The following is a 16991-nucleotide window of genomic DNA, read 5'->3' as shown; positions in this document are numbered from 1 at the left end:
AAAATAAATGAGGAATAAGGGCCAGTTAGGCAGGTAAACGATTATAAATTTTTTTCAAGTTTTTTAAATTGATATAATAGTGGCCAAAAAATTTAAACCTCTGTATTTCAAGTGGTGTTGGATTTTGACAACGACAGCCTAGGTCAACACTCCGGAAAAACTACTTTTTTTTTGGAAAATTCCCACTTTTTGAGGGCATAATATGTATATCTTGTTCCCAAGGCACCTCTTGTGTTAATTTTTTTTTTTTGTTACTTTCTGTTTAAACACGAACTTTTTTTTAGGATTTAGACCATTTCCTCCAAAACAGGTTAAATAGGAGCCAGAATAAAAAAAAACATGATTTTTTCGAAAACTCCTTTGCTTTGAAGAGTTATTTCTCTCTCTCTCAAAGCAGCCTCCTGAGCTGGAATTTTTTCTTAGTGATTTTTAACTCAAAATGAAGGATTTCGTGTCTTTTGCTATGGTTCCTCATTCACCAACTCTTGTTTTGAAATTCTGATTGAACTATTTTCAAAGTCAAGAAACCAGTTCACAGCTAAGTCAACAGAAAAGATTTTTAAAGATTTGAAATTTTATTTTTCCAAAAAAAAATTGTCAATTGTTTTGAATTGTGATGCATGATTACGTCATTGTTTTTTTTTTTTTCGTTACTTAATTCCAATTCATTTATTTTATGTAATTTGATGATCAGCATGTTGCCTTATTTCTCAATTTTTTTCCTTTCTAATTTAGTACAATTTCTTAGTCAAAGATATCTCAAGCATAAAATTAAAATTCAAAGTGTAAAAAAAAGTACCCTCATGTATTATACATATAATATTAATAATAAATGCCATGGATTGCATTTTTTTTGTGATGCGATAATATACGTACTATATTAAATAGGAGAAATTTCTCGTAGGTACCTACTTGTCGAGTTTTCCATAATAATAATTGAGAAAGCTTTTACCATGATAAGTTTTAAGAATTCACAATTTTCCATTTTTGTGTATTTTTTTTTTTGTATTGTTAAATAGGTATCGATAAGACTTCGTCTTAAGATTGTACAATGGCGCAAATGCATGTATGTATCAATTAATAAATCGCATTGTATTTTGTAATATTTTTTTCAATTAATTTTTTACATCAAAAGGCAACACTGAGTAGATACTAAGCTCATCGTCGGAAATCACATCCACACAAAAGTTTAATTAAATAACAGATCTACAGCAGTAACTAATTTTTCGTCTACATTCAACACGAATCTATCCGGACGACAACGTCTCATTGAAAATGCTCGCATAAAACACCAAAATTTGCTTGTTTAATGTGAACTTACTCATATGTATAACACATGCGAACAACGAACACAATGGAAATTAATTTCATGAAAGAGAATCGGTAAAAAGCTAACTGCAAGAAAAGTTAGGTTGTGTTGGTGTTGGTAGGTAAAGACTTTCTACCGAGCCAAGGAGCAGGTATGTATAGGGGAGTTTTTCAGAATGTATGGCACAACGAACAAAGCTAGGTAGATTATGAACAGGCAATAAGTACATCAGGTACCTAACATAATAAAGTAATTTTATAAAGTTTCTCTGTTAACAATTAACTGCGTTGAAGTGTCTTTAAAATTAGCAACTTTTCAAGTACAAAAGAGAATAACGACTTTCAAACAATTTTCGTTGCAAGTCGTTTTCGTTTCTTCGGTGAAGTTTTAAGTTGGTCGAAGATAAATGCGGTATATTTTTAAAGTTTTACGAGTCTGCGAAATCACAACAACAAACGAGTACTACACGTACCTCGTCAGGATAACGGATAAAGTTTATTATTGTGATTTGAGGTAAGTTACATTACGCTGCGAGTCGAGTTGTTCACTATTATCTAACGTAAGACGTTGTAATTATTATAAATAAAGTAATCCTGATAAATGGCTGCGATCACGTTTACATTCGTATTATGTGTGGTGTGTCACTTGATGACTTGGACAGTTGTGTTTTAAAAGATCTTGGCCCCCGGGGGGAGGGGGAGTTTTTTTAGACTGTGCTTATTTGATGAATGCACTTTGTCCATTCACGCTCGTTTTTGACTTTTACTCTCTTCCTTGAAGCGCCTTTTGCGGGCATCGTCGAAATTATATCTAGATATGCTTACCGATTAATTCGAATTTAAGAGGCTCGAAAACATCACGTAGCATTTGAGCTCGCTTTGAAGTTTTACCCTTTTCCATTGAAGCTGCTTTTGAGTTCGGCTTCAAAATGACTTCAAAAATAAATTCATAGGCTGTGCTTTTGAATACTCTTTTAAACTAAACATGGGCTCTTTTCCTTCGCACTTTGTTCGCTCAGCTTGAAAAAAATGATTAATTTGTAATTCAGATACCTAAGTAATTTCTAAAAAGTCATTTTTACGCCTTACTTTTGACGAATATGCAATTCATACAACACTACAAAAATCACCAAAAATTGGTTTCATTTCAGCGCAAAATTCTGAAGAAAATTCCAACTCCTTGTCTATGCTCAATTTAGCTTAAAAATGCAATAAAATGACATTTTTAATTGCAAGAAAAATTGAATTTAAAAAACAACAATCAAAATGGAGTTTACTCAGCAAATATTCATTTTAGGTTAGAGTATTAATTTAAAAAGTAATTATTTAAAATTATATAATTTATTGATAGTAAAACCTAAAAAAAAATTTAACGATTAATATATATAGGTAGGTCTGTATAGGTACAATTTGAGGGAGTTTTAATATTTAATGACTTGATCATCATTTTTAAATTTTTTGTAACTATCGTATTTAAAGAAAAAAATATAGGTAAGTACTATTGATAAATAATAGAAATCATCTTAAATTTAAAAAAAATAACTATAAGTATCAAGTGATAAGGAATATAAATTAGGTTTATAAAATCCCAACAAAAAAAAATTATTATACCTATAATTTAAAATCTGGGTAGTTCTCAAAAAAAGGTAAAAATCGTGTACATGGCAAATTTCTCAAAGGTTTTAGCATGGAATTTTTTTTTCTTTTTTTAGTCTATTCAAGGATCATCCCCCAGACATTTCACATATGGTATTGAGATTTTTAGCCCCTCCTTTCACTGGTCTACATTCGGTTTTATACCCCAAATGTCCTTCGACTTGGCTGTCACACGCCATGTTTTTGAAAATGAATGTTATAAAAGCGTCATGAACTTATTTTTTTGGGGGAAAAATTGACACATTCTCATTATCATAGAACACGAAGGTCCATTATTGTGAAAATCGCAATTGCAATAAGTCCATGGGAAGCTCACATTTCACATTTGAAAACTGTCACACACTTTTTGCGCAAATTTTAAAGCAATTTTCAATTATTTTTGCTAACTTCCCAATCCAACATTTTTTTCTGGTGAGTGGCTGCACTGGTTGACTGTTCTCATAGAAATGTTACCCCGCACCGTTTTTTTAAAAAACTAAATTACAGCTCGTTCTGATCGTACTTATCTGTGAAGTTTTGATATTTCGCAAAATCTGTGTCCTTCGGCTTGCCTTTTTATTTACCCTGATGAACCCGCCAAAAACGATAATTGAGAAAGAGAAGTTATTCTACATGATAAGTACACATTTATTACGTTTTAAAAACCGAATAATGTCCAGTAAGTAAGCCTAGAAACGAAAAAAAGTTGAGATTGTCCTTCGGCTCGTCCAGCGCCCATTTGTCCTTCGACTTGGCCAAATTTCAGACAGCTGTACTTTTATCGCGCTAGTCGACATATTACACGATAATATACCAGCAAAATTTGACATTTTCTCCCTCCCCACGCCTCACCTTTACCCCTACCAAAAAAATAAGTCCAGATTCGAACTCTACGGTCTGAAAAACATAAATCGACATATTACACGATAATATAAGCAAAATTTGACATTTTCCCCCTCCCCACACCTCACCCTCCACCTCTACATAAAAAATAACTCCAGATTCGAATTCTACGACCTCGAAAACATATCAATCGACATATTACACATCGATGAGGGTCGAATCCTAATTATCGCCGTTTTAGGGGGGTCAGGGCCCACAGGGGGGCAGATTGAATTGAGGCCAACACTAGAAAAGGGATCTGGGACACCTATACAAATGATTCCCACTTGAAATATTCCAAAAAAATGATTTTTGTTTTTCAAAATTATGCACATCAAAATTGACCTTTTTTTTGAGAATTACTCATCTAATGATAATGATTAAAATATTTATAAATAATTACAGTAAATGGATATTTCTTACTCAAGTAGAAACATAATATATTACTCAACAAACAGATAATGATAGAAATAATCATCTTTTAGAGCTAATAGTGTACAAAAAATTCAATGCATGGGTAGGTGCTATGTTGTCACTCGCCCACTACTTATTGCCTACTAAAAAATGCATAGGTATTTATACCTACCTATATACCTACATCTTATAATGGTAGCAATAGATCAGTACCTAATGAACCAATCAAAGCACTTTGCTCATTCAGATTCAGCGTCCACTGGATTGTCTACATCATTTGGGTTGCACTGTTCATCATCCGGCTGATAAAAACTACTCAGTTCAAGAGTCTACAAAATATGTATAAGGTACATGAATTTTTTTTTGTAAAATTGAGTAAATTAATGGGCATGTTACAAATAAGTGCTTAGGACTCGAAATGAATCTTTTCATTTCTGTTAGATGAGAAGAAAGGTGAATGATCAAATGGTCTTTTTTCAGAGTCTGATCTAAAATTTATAACTTTAACAGGTTTCCAGGATTCAAGAAAAGCCACGTTCATTGTCTAAATCAACTTGCGTTTCATAGCCAAAAGGAAAAGGACTGAGAAATTATATCATGTTTTTCAAATTACATTTTAAATTGTAACTTAATGAAAAATTACTGGAAACTGATTGTTGTCCCAGAAATTGCAAAAATGATTCATTTGGCTCACCAAGCTGCTTAGTTAGATATACCTAGGTTCAAATTTAAACTTTCCCAAAAATTGATTCTCCTTTTCTTGGTTGCTGAGAGCAATTTTTACGTGGTTCTTGTGATTAAAATGTAGAAAAGAATTTACAAAGCATTCAACAATTTTTAATACACAGTTGGAAATACGAATAAAATTCGAGGTGTTTCAAAATTAGAATTTTTTGATTTTTTTACATATAATTCAGCTCCAGATATTTACTACTTGGTAAATGGTACCTACGATTGTTGAAAAAAATTAGTGTAAATTACCTGATCATCGGTATTGCTTAATATATCATCCAGGTCATCAATAATCATTGTAAATGTTGGACGATCTTCTGGCAGAAGACTCCAGCATTTCTGCATCAGGCTGTACCTACAATCATAAGGTGGAATTCAAAACAAAAATATGAAGTAAGTACAGTACTTACCTACATTGATAATTGTTAAAGTAGGTAAGTCGTAAAGAAATTAAAACCATGAACGTGATACATACGACTCAACAGAACAATTAGGAGGTTTTTCCATTCGATACCCAGAGCGTAAAGTGTACAATAATCTGTCCACATTTTGTAGTGTAGGATAAGGTGTTTCACCCAAAGTCAGAATTTCCCAAAATAGAACGCCATATGACCATCTATTAATTTGAATGAGCAAGTTTGAAATGATTAGATTAATCATAGGGTTAGATTTCTTGACATACTCTTTAGGCATCCTAAGCTCAAATATTGATTTTCTGCAATGAGGTGCCTAATTCAACTTACACATCTGATTTAGAGGTATAACGATCACGACTTAGCGCTTCAGGAGCCATCCATTTGACTGGTAATCTACCTTTTGTTTTCTTCCTGTAATACTCTTTGTTTTGGATGTCTCTTGCAAGGCCAAAATCAGCTATTTTCATGATGTAATCATCAGCTACTAGAACATTTCGCGCAGCAAGATCTCGATGGATACACTGAAAAGTGGAATTAAATAGGTATCACCTTGAAAATGAGCATGAGTACTGAGTAGGTCTATGTAATTCAACTATTGTAAGTATGTATGTAGGTGGCTAAGTTGGTAGATACCTGATGTAATGTACAATATGTAAGTATAGTACATAGTTACTTTTTTAGAGGCCAAATATTCCATTCCTTTAGCCACTTGTTGAGCAAACAATAACAATGTTTTCCTAGTCAAATTGTTGGGTAAAAGTTCATCTTCAGAAGAGGGTAGATAATTCCTAAGAAAGTCACGTAGATTTCCATGTTGAGTGAATTCAGTTATGATGAGTAATTCTCCATCTTGAGTGCAGCACCCCAAAAGTTGTAAAACATTTACATGCGATCCTATTAATTTCAGTATCTCCATTTCATATACTAAATCGATCATGTCCGCATCCGCGTGACCATCTGAAGAGCATTATTTAAAAAATTAAAATCCGCTAAGTCCTATTCTTACTGTAAAATTGTAGCATACTTTTCAACGATTTAACAGCAACAGTACTGGTGAGGTTTTGATGAAGGATACCGAATGCTTCTGCTGCGACGACCTTGCCAAATTCTCCCTCTCCTAGGCTCATTCCAAAAGAAAGGTTGCTTCTTGGAAACTCCCACTTAGGATCCATTGGTACTAGGAATTCTGTGTCTGGTGATGTGTCAATCACAATACTTGTATCTGAAGTAGGCCCATATTCAATTGTTACGCTTGGCAATTTCTAAATGAAAGTAAAAAGAAGAAGAAAATAAACGTTAACATTATCTAATCATCTATGATCTGTTGATCTTCAGTAACTTTTAAATCAAAATTTATTAGGCCTTATGTCGACATTACATACCAACATGTTTGATGAATTTTCATCCAGCTCAACTTTATTTTCAATTACAATTTTCTTGATGCATTGTCGCAAAGCTATTGTCTCCATACACATCTGATTAACACGTTGCTCCATTCTCATAGTTGCTTGAACATTTTTTATTTGCATATTCCAAAGACAAAAACAACATATGAATAAAGTTATTAAGAGAACTACTATGAAAGTGCCTGCAGTGACAGCAATGACAACATAAATAATATTCCATGATGTCGGATTTTTTATATATTCTCCAGAAGGCGAACGTTGTTTGGGAACAGATACTGTAAAATTGTTTTCAATTGTTATCTTTATATTTTCATCCTCTCCAATAAATTCATATTTAGCCTCGTTGCAATCAGATGAATTAGTTTTTCGTAGAACACAAATGACTCGAACTGATGTCAGTGAAATTACTTCACACAATACATTTCTCATCTCCACAATCAAATCTGATTTTTGGCAAGCTTTGTTGATGTTCTTTCCTTCGATGATTACATAGTGATTTTTGGTTAAAGGGACATAAGAGATGGAAAAATAATCAAACGTCGGACTCGGATACAATAGAAAAGTTGACGACTTAGTTTTAGCAAGGGGAGTTTTCAATTCTGGCGCAGTTGGGTCTGTTAACCAGAAGTCCAATTCTATAGGATCTGCCACATTAATTGAATTACTGTTAATTGGAATCTGAGGAGATGAACATATTACCCCAGAATGATCTTGAAACTTGCACGAGCCATTATGTATGTTGCTTTGGTATTTCACATTGAATATTAATTCATTACTATGTTCTGAGGCAATATTTCGTAGCAGAATTTGAATTCCACCCTGAGGAATACCTTTTGGTTGAACATTGAAACCATTTTCATCATGTTCTTCGTCTTTGACGTATTTGTATAAGTTGTTGGTGAAGTTTGGAGCATATTTATCAAATACTACGCTCACCGTATCTTCTTTTGCAGTAGTATTGGATTTATTAGAAATACATTGTATTATACTTGAATTGTAGAAGAATATTGTGCAAGGTTGACTGCCAATGGATACAATGATCGAACTTCCTGCGTCTAAATGCTTTCCTTTAATTGTCAATTGAGTGCCACCAGAAATGAATCCTTCTTTTGGGTCAATGCCAGTGATATCTGGTTCAACAAACATGAAATTTGTGTCAGATAGGATAACTTCATCGTCCACATGTACCTGAATTTTGCCTTCAGAAACTTGATAGGAAGGTGATGGTTCGATTGTACATTTTATCGTTTTTGAGGATATATCGTGATGTCTTATTAATTTGCAAGGTCTGCCAGCAACTTTTATACGAATTATGCATTGGTTAAGTTCAATGCAGAAATTTTCATCTTGGATGGTTATATTTGTGCCACCTTGCCACAGACCTTTTTCAGGCCAGAATGAATTAATCCAAGAAGATGGCGAATTTGGACACTCTATTTCCCTATCACTACTGTATATACATTTCTCTTTATCTATGCACCAGTAGCATTGCAAGTCTTGCCTACATTTTTTTTTAGACAAATGATATGCGCGACAATCGAAAAATGTAACGTTTGTGCTCCAAATAGGCGATTTCTGGATTGTATTTGTATAGAGTGACATGATTGCTGTAGCGGTATACTCGTAGCTTTCAAGAGAGAGGGTAAGTATATTATTAGATTTGGGTAGCAAACAGCTCACTATAGAATCATTCTGTATCTGTACAATGGTCGTGTCCATAGGAAAGTTGAGTTTTGAGTTTGCAAAAGTAAGCTGACACTTGAAGGCAGCTCGAATTAAAGATTCTTTGGAATACTTTGTTCTTGAGTGTAATAGGATATTTTCTGATTTACCATATTTCAGATGTGTGGCATTGACAATCTCGAACAATGAATTTTCTACAATATCACTTTTGATTATCCATAGTGAAGCACCAGTACTGGAACAATTTGTATTGTAGGTACACTGATTCTTGGAGATGCACCAACCGCAGTAGTAGAATTGGGATGACTCGAGACATTCATGGAAAGTATTGAATTTATCGCAAGTTTCTTTTGCATGACATCCTCCTCCCTTGACCACATACTTCGTTTGACAATCATTATTGGAACATGTTCTCGTTTCCACGCACCACTTGCAGCCAAAATTGGACTTGATACAAGGAGCGCAAAAGGTGTACGCGCTGCAATCGCCATTATTTGAACTCGGCATTCCTTGACCATCATCAGGCAAGGATTCAACACTTTTAGACAACAAGTATATTACGAGGATGAAAAAAAAACCGGTGGTCTTGCAGAAACTACACATTTTAAGTTTAGGTTCAAAGTAACAGGATTATTCGAATCCTCCTGCAGTGAGTCGTTGTTTATTGCGACAGCCTTTAAATTTGAAATTGAAGTATTTCTCTCATTCTACTCCCGGCCGCGTGAGCGTATTTTTTTGGTAATACATCTGGAACGTGAACAAAAAAGAAAAATATAGGTAGATACAGGGTTTTCAATGAATTTGTAATCTTCAAGGCTTTTGCTGCAGTGTACCTAATACCATATCAATTGACATTTTATGCAGGGATGGATGTGGAAGTTTTTTTCTCTTTTTTTAGGGGGGGGGGCTGTCATCCGAAAATTTGTCGACTGATATCCATTAGAAAAAGTACAAATTTCAAAGTTTTCTTCAAGCCAACAGGCTATAGAGCATTGGGAAATGTTACAAATAGTATTCTCTGCGCCGTATGTCCATGTCAAATCACCACTAACAAACCACGGAGCAACTAACGAACTTGCAACTGAGTATGGTCGGAGCAAAATTCTGTTATTCGCCGAGCATCCGCTTGGAGTGCTACTGTCGCCACCCAATCAGCGCAGGACGAAGTGGTTTGTTGATGTTTATTTGACATGGACGTACGGCGCAGCGAATACTATTTGTAACATTTTTACAAAGGTCTATACCGTAGTCAACTACTACGGTAAGTATAGGGTGAAACTGCATTTGGCTCAATTTTTGAATTTTGTGCCATTTCTCGTTTAGTACTACCAAATGATGATTTCTTAGCACATGAGCAGATTTCCATCCGCACTCAGAAGGGTGGTACCTTTCAAAACACGATTTTCTCTTTCAAAACGTTGCTTTTTTTATTATTTTCAACAAAACAAAAAATTTTCATCGTTTTTTTTTTTTGTTTACTTAAAACATACACTGTTTCGAACGATGCAAACCTGTTTTTGCACTGTCTCCGGCTGTTCTATGAAAGTGAAAATACTTTAGGGTAATTTTTTGAATCCAAGGACGACCTCAAAAACCACTTTTAAAACTTCGACTCAATGTGGAGAGAAATCCAAAATCCAATAATTGCGAAATGAATTATTTTTACATCGTTCAGTGTATTTTCCACTAGGTACCTAAGTACTACCTACTAGTATTTTTTTCAGAATTTTTGGAGTGGCGTCCACTGCTTCACGGCCGTAAAACCATTTGGAAACGCGTTTTTTTCGCCTTAAGTGGTCAATTTTGGTCGTCCAAACCTTTTTTTTTACATAGGTACCAACATATGTATATCATGAAAGATAGGTATATTCAATTAAGTATGTACCATCAACCGGAATTGGGACCAAATCCGTCAATTTTTCTATGTTTCATAATATTTTTAGTTTTCAAAATTAAAATTTTTTGGGTTGTTCCTATGGTATTCATGAAATGTGATAATTTTCTGATTTGAAAAAAAAATGTACCTACCTACCTACCTACCTACCTACAGGGTGCCCAGAAATATTGAGTACCCCTAAAAAAGTTTTCTACTAAAATACTTTGGTTGGTCACAGTGAATGATAATAATGATAGCACATAATTATTGGTTGTTGGACTGGAGAGACATTCCACCAATCATATACATATTCTATTTCACGTTGCCAACCTATATTTTTAATGAAAAACTTTCTTAAGGGTACTCGATATATTTTCTGGGCACCCTGTAAATAAGTACCTATTCGATATTACGTACTTATAAACACATTAGTAAGAAAAAAATCAAAGATCTCTAATGAATAGAGTATCCATCTATAAAATTTAAATAGATACCTAATGTACGTAACGCAACTAGCTTCGAATGAAGCGAGGGAATAATTTTTTGTAAATTCTTGTTGTGAGTAGTAAAAAAACAATTTTTTTTAAATGTAAAAAGAGTTACCTATATCTTTTAATTTGAATAGGTAATCCATTTTTTTCATAAATAGGCTGGTAAAGCTTGATAATTCTTGAAAAGAAAAAAAAACTCAGTTCTTAAATTTTTACACGATATGCACATTTTTTGATGTTTTGATATTTTTTCGATTCAAAATTTTCCCATTGATATATCTTTCTCAAGTTTGGGGAAGTATCAAAAAGATAGCACATAATTTTAGGTTCACTCGTCACAACGGCATATCTTATCTATAGAAGCTAGGTCAGCCTAGTAGATCATGAATAATGAATGAAAATTTTATTATTATTCGGTTCAGCGCAATTGCGCTATTCACGAATTTTATAAATAGGATACTTAAAAATATAACTTAAGAAAGAAAAGAGAAATTACATAAAATGATATTCCTCTTTTTAAAAATCTGAAATGCAAGTTGAGGAGAGTGGAAATTATCAAGTTGGTATCTAGATACTTAGGTACAAATAAATAGGTAATACTTACTGAAAATATTGCTTTTTTCGGTTCTGTCACAAAAACGATTAATTTATTCTTATACGAGTACAAGTTGGTGTTGCTTACCGCAGAAAAAAATTACCACAGAGACCATAACTAACAAGTCAAGTAGGTACCTAAACATTTCTGTCCATATTGATAGTGCAGATTAGGAGTCATTCGAATGTATCATCAACATCGAAATTTTAAATAGGTAATGAATAAGCGTACTGATAGATATTGTGGAAATGGCTCATCTTCCGGTAATGCAACGGGGTATGATAAAAATTATCCATACCAACTTACTCCGCGAATGAAGTATAGGTACCTATACCTAACGACATCAAAAATTATTCGACATCGAAATCTATCGTACCTAACTACCTAGTACCTACCATCAGTTTCTGTAACTTATTCTCACGCAGGTTTTCTCGATCATTGCTACTGAAAAATGAAAAAAGGGCAAAAATAGCTTAATTACTTTTCTACAGCATATAAGTATAGGTATTTCAGGGGAAAAAAGCATGTTACGTTTTTTCGTTATTGAAAAAATTAAGTATTCATTTCGTTGTATGAGGTGATTCAAATGAACAAAACGATAACATCGACCATGGTGTCTATCAAAGCGATAATTTCTGTTGAAATTACGATAAATGGACTGATGTGAACTGCTTTAGTAAAACTCCAATTTACGTGAACAAATAACTTCAAAAGCCACCATCAATAAAGTATTGGAAAATTTTACCAATCCGATGACGCTGAAAGACTGCAGAAATCAAGTAAATATTTTTGAAGTTCGATGCTGAATGTGTTTTCAGCATTCAATACAGTTTTAAGAATTTTACGAAAAAAACGGCGAACATTCGAGAACATTTTAGGCAAAAATACGGGAAACTGACAATTCTTCGCGAAAATTCCTCACCTGTGACAATTTCTCGCCCAAGACCATTCTTCGCGTACGAAAATACTCGCCTATGATAATTCCTCGTAAGTATATGAAAATTCATCTTTCAAATTATTTTACACATAAGTTAGATTGTTTGAAAATGCATTTTTATAAAATCAAATAATTACAGCTCCAAATTCAACTACAATAGCTGGAAAAGCAGAATTCCAAAGTGCCAAAAAAAAAAAAAAGGTTCAAACCAAAATTTCAGTTGTTGAAGTACTCGTACTTACCAATGAGTTGTTAGTGAAGTTGAGAGTATTTTTATCAAATTCTATTCCTTCTGCAATGGTATTGAATTTACTAGAAATACATTGTATTATACTTGAATTGTAGAAGAATATTGTACAAGGTTGACTGCTGATGTACACAATGATCGAGCTTCCAGCATCTAAATGTTCTCCTTTAATTGTCAATTCAGTGCCTGCAAAAGTGAATCCTTCTTTCGGATCAGTGTCAGTACTTGGTTCAACAAACATGAAAACCAAAATCCTGAGTGAATTGAAAAAATTAACGAATTTAAAATTTTTTTGCTATGAATGTAATTTTTATCAAATTTTTCACGAAATACTTACGTCAGAAAGAGGTCAAAATATGGCAACTGAATAAATTTAAACTTTTATTGATACTTGGCATTGAAAATTGAATTTTTTTGGAATTTTGATTTTTTTTGGGATGAGTTCATTTCAACGAGTGAAAGGGTTTTTTCAACTTTTTCAAGGATACGTAAAAATAGGGATCGAGTGGGTCAACTTCACCAATCAAAACTTTTTTTCATGTTTTAAATCAAAAAATCGCATTTTTTCGCAAACTTTCAATTTTTTTAAATCGATTTTCCGAAATAATGCCATCCCAATTGTTTAATATGTTGTTCAGCATGAAAAGTTGTCCATAATATATTTTTTCCAACATTTTTGAGAGTCGGAACGATATAAAAACTACGTTTTGAATTATTTCTAGCGCATTTTTCGAACGAAAAAAGTGGCAACACTGATTTTTATGATATCGCCAAAAAGTCTTTCAAAACCCCTAACTATTGGAAAAAGTTCCATTTTGGTAGGTATCGCGGTTATCGAGTAATTCACTGCTGAAATGGATGATATTCCCATTTCACTGAAAACTTTTGACACCCCCTATCAGCCTTCAAAAAAGTGCTAGAGGGCAGCGAATTATGCCATTGGTCATCCTTTCAAAAGGTCTTTTAAAATCGCCGACCCCCCCCCCCTTTACCTCTTCTTGGTCGAATTGACATGGAATGACCCATCATTACTATTCCAATATAGTTGACTGAATTTATAATTAGGTATAGGTTATCTGAGTGATGCTGGTTAATTTTATATAAATGAACACCAAAATGTTTATTTTTCATTTGTTTCAGGCTTCAGATTTCAGAAACATAATGAAATGAGTTTTAAAATTTGGTTTTTTAACTTAATTCAGCAAAAATTACAATCATGTAATGATTCGACTTGGGAAAAACTGAGCAATAATCAGTCTATCACACATCAGACGAAAAAACACGTTCATGAGAGGAAATTTAGACAGTAAAAAAAAAAATACCTACTTCGGCAATTCAGCATTGCAAAAACGTTGCTTTTCGCTGCCATCAAGCCGAAAAGATGGCGAAAATGTTGGCGAAAGAGGGGTGACAATAGAAAATTTCTGAAGAAAAAACGAAGAATTTTTCGAACTCGATTTTAAAAACTATTGAACCTGTAAACATTGTAAAATAATGACATTTCTTATAATAATTCTGGTGACTATTCACTTTGTTAAAAAGTTCTTTATTCATACTTTGTTCCCTATAGATAGTTCAGAATCCCAACCTGAAAAAAAAATGTACGAAGGGGGTTGAAATTGAGGACCCAGCAAAAAAGCTACTACATGTAGCTTCTTTTCATAGATGCCAGCCTGCCGGTTCACAGGCGGGGCTTTTGAGCAGAGCGAAAGCTCAAAGTTCACAATTTTTATGAATAACTTTCAACTTGGAAAGTTTTATCGATGAAACAGATGGATTCTTATAGCTTTTTTCACGCTAAATCGGAGGGTCTGCCGACCATAATGCTCCTGAGGGGAGGGGGGTGCGGCAGGCGGGTTAAAGAGGCACAAAGCGCTATAATTTTTCAATAACTTTTCGTAAAAATCGAATAAAGGGTAGTTATTCCCGGTTAAGATAGGTGAAATGGCCCTGTTCCCAGATTTGGAAAATCATGATGGATTATTTTTGGGTACCTCCAATAAAAATTTTCGAGCGGTATTTCCGCCCCCCAACCCACCCCCCTTCGTCAGTATAGCCAAAAAACGCGTTTTTTGCAAAAAAAAATCTGTATCCATGAGTAGTGGGGAGAAAATTTTGGTACCACACGGAAAGTGTAGGGGAACAGTGGGCCTTTCAACATGATTTTTTTCAAAAAATTTTATCGCAGTGGTGGGGGTAAAATTGACAAAAGAAAACTTTGAACCGCCACAGCTCCGAATTGAAGGGTTGGGCACTAAAACTGTTTTCGCCGAAATGTGTCTTTTTACTAGTACTTTCTTCCTACCAAACCATAAAATTGAAATTTTGTCTGCAAAAAGCTCATATTTGCAAAAAAACCCTGAAAAATATGTGTTTTTCGCGTTTTTTTGTCAAATTATGCGAAATATGCGAAAAATGTATAGAACACAAAATATTGAACGTCAAATTTTACCCTAGAAAACGTGTTCAAAAGGTTGTAAAAACGCTCATCTACTGAAGTTGGCAAGGATTGTAATCATGAGCTCTGTGAATAAAAAAATACCAAAAAAATTCAAATTGAGGTCAGAGCAGTTCAGTTACAATTCTCACATTCTTTTCAACAAAATCCTTCAAAATGAAAATATTGCAAGCCAAACTTGGAAAGTTACCAAGAATGGGCAAATTACCCAAAAATTGTTCAGAAGTCCAACTCAAAATCAGTAATTTCAGAAAATACAAATTTCGATTTCAACTTTAATTTTCAAAAATGTTAACGAAACCTTTTTAAAATCCAAAAGGTACCATCCCAAAATCAAGAGGTAATTTACACGATTATAGAAAAATCAGTTTAACGTCTCGTGAATGTGAATGAAAAAAAGTGATTCCAAAAATAACAAAAATATCGGAGTTTCCCTCCTCTCTGTTCGCCTTTCTGAAGGACTTATTTTTATACACGAGAGTAGGATAAATTAAGACTTGATGGAAATTACAAACCATAAAAAAATTAACCAACCTAATCCAAATTTGGCTTGACAATGAGAGGGGAAAAATCAATTTTTTAGCATTTTTGAAGGTCTTTTACCCATACTGAATAATTCAAAAAAAAGTAGGTATACGTTTGGTATTTTACCTATAGATGTGATAAACATAGGTATCATTAAGAGAACTAGAAAAAATGAATAGGAAAGGAAACCAAGATAAAAAATATAGAATTTTAAAAATGGAAAAAGCAGCACTTTTTACACAAATTCAGACAAACGTTAGGACTTTTTCTTTTTGACAATTTTTTCAAAAGCTGTACATTCAGACTATTTCTGCTGATAACAAGATTTTACTGACCATTTCGCCATCAATCCGAATTTTTTGGATAACTTGTCAAAAAAAGACCTTTGTTCGCAATATTTTGTCAAAAAAGTAGAACTTGAAAACAATTTTGACAAAAAGCAGGAGTTTTTTTTACGATATCTAATTTTATTTATTTCGGCAAAAAGCAGTTTTTTTTTGATAACTAAAGTACAAAAAAAATTAATTTTGACAGAAGTTGGGATTTTTCAATCATTTTTTTATAAAAAGAAACTTCTGTACAATTTTGGTGAAAATGAGACTTTTTCGACAATTATTTTGGCGATAAGATTTTTGGAACATTTTGCCCATAGAAACAGGTGCTGTTTTCGGCAATTTTCACAAAAAGTCAAGATTTTTTGATAATTTTGGATTAAAATAGGAATTTATAAAATTTTGGCATACAACAGAGGTTTTCTGTACATTTTTACAAAAAAAATTAAGACTTTTTTGATAACGTCAGAAAAAAATCAGATGTATTTTTCAACAATTACGACTAAGAACAGTGCTTTTTTTGAAAATTTCAACAAAAGTTAGGATTTTTTTATAATTATACTTCATCTCATGATTTTGCTGCAAAGATGCGGTGTGTTTGCGCGCTTAGCTCAGTCGATGAGCGTTTTTACAACCTTTTGAACACGTTTTCTAGGGTAAAATTTGACGTTCAACATTTTGTGTTCTATACATATTTCGCATATTTCGCATAATTTGACAAAAAAACGCGAAAAACACATATTTTTCAGGGTTTTTTGCAAATATGAGCTTTTTGCAGACAAAATTTCAATTTTATAGTTTGGTAGGAAGAAAGTACTTGTAAAAAGACACATTTTGGCGAAAACAGTTTTAGTGCCCAACCCTTCAATTCGGAGCTGTGGCAGTTCAAAGTTTTCTTTTGTCAATTTTACCCCCACCACTGCGATACAATTTTTTGAAAAAAATCATGTTGAAAGGCCCACTGTTCCCCTACACTTTCCGTGTGGTACCAAAATTTTCTCCCCACTACTCATGGATACAGATTTTTTTTTGCAAAAAACACGTTTTTTGGCTA

General features: G+C 33.4%; 1 protein-coding gene across 1 annotated transcript; it reads right to left on the bottom strand.

Moving 5' to 3' along the window:
* Positions 1 to 2713: 2713 nt before the first annotated feature.
* Positions 2714 to 11599, bottom strand: LOC135840798 (hepatocyte growth factor receptor-like). The gene is made up of 8 exons (XM_065357488.1): positions 11448 to 11599; positions 6770 to 9223; positions 6412 to 6649; positions 6061 to 6344; positions 5715 to 5908; positions 5447 to 5587; positions 5221 to 5326; positions 2714 to 4568 (listed from the first exon to the last, which is right to left on the bottom strand). The coding sequence occupies exons 2-8, from the start codon at positions 9077 to 9079 to the stop codon at positions 4479 to 4481; spliced, it is 3363 nt and encodes a 1120-aa protein (XP_065213560.1). The 5' UTR covers positions 9080 to 9223; positions 11448 to 11599; the 3' UTR covers positions 2714 to 4478.
* Between the last annotated feature and the right edge of the window lie 5392 nt (positions 11600 to 16991).

This window comes from Planococcus citri, chromosome 3 (assembly GCF_950023065.1).
Source record: "Planococcus citri chromosome 3, ihPlaCitr1.1, whole genome shotgun sequence".
Taxonomy (NCBI): domain Eukaryota; kingdom Metazoa; phylum Arthropoda; class Insecta; order Hemiptera; family Pseudococcidae; genus Planococcus; species Planococcus citri.
Note: the sequence above shows the minus strand (reverse complement) of the source record. Positions and strands in the feature narration are given on the sequence as shown.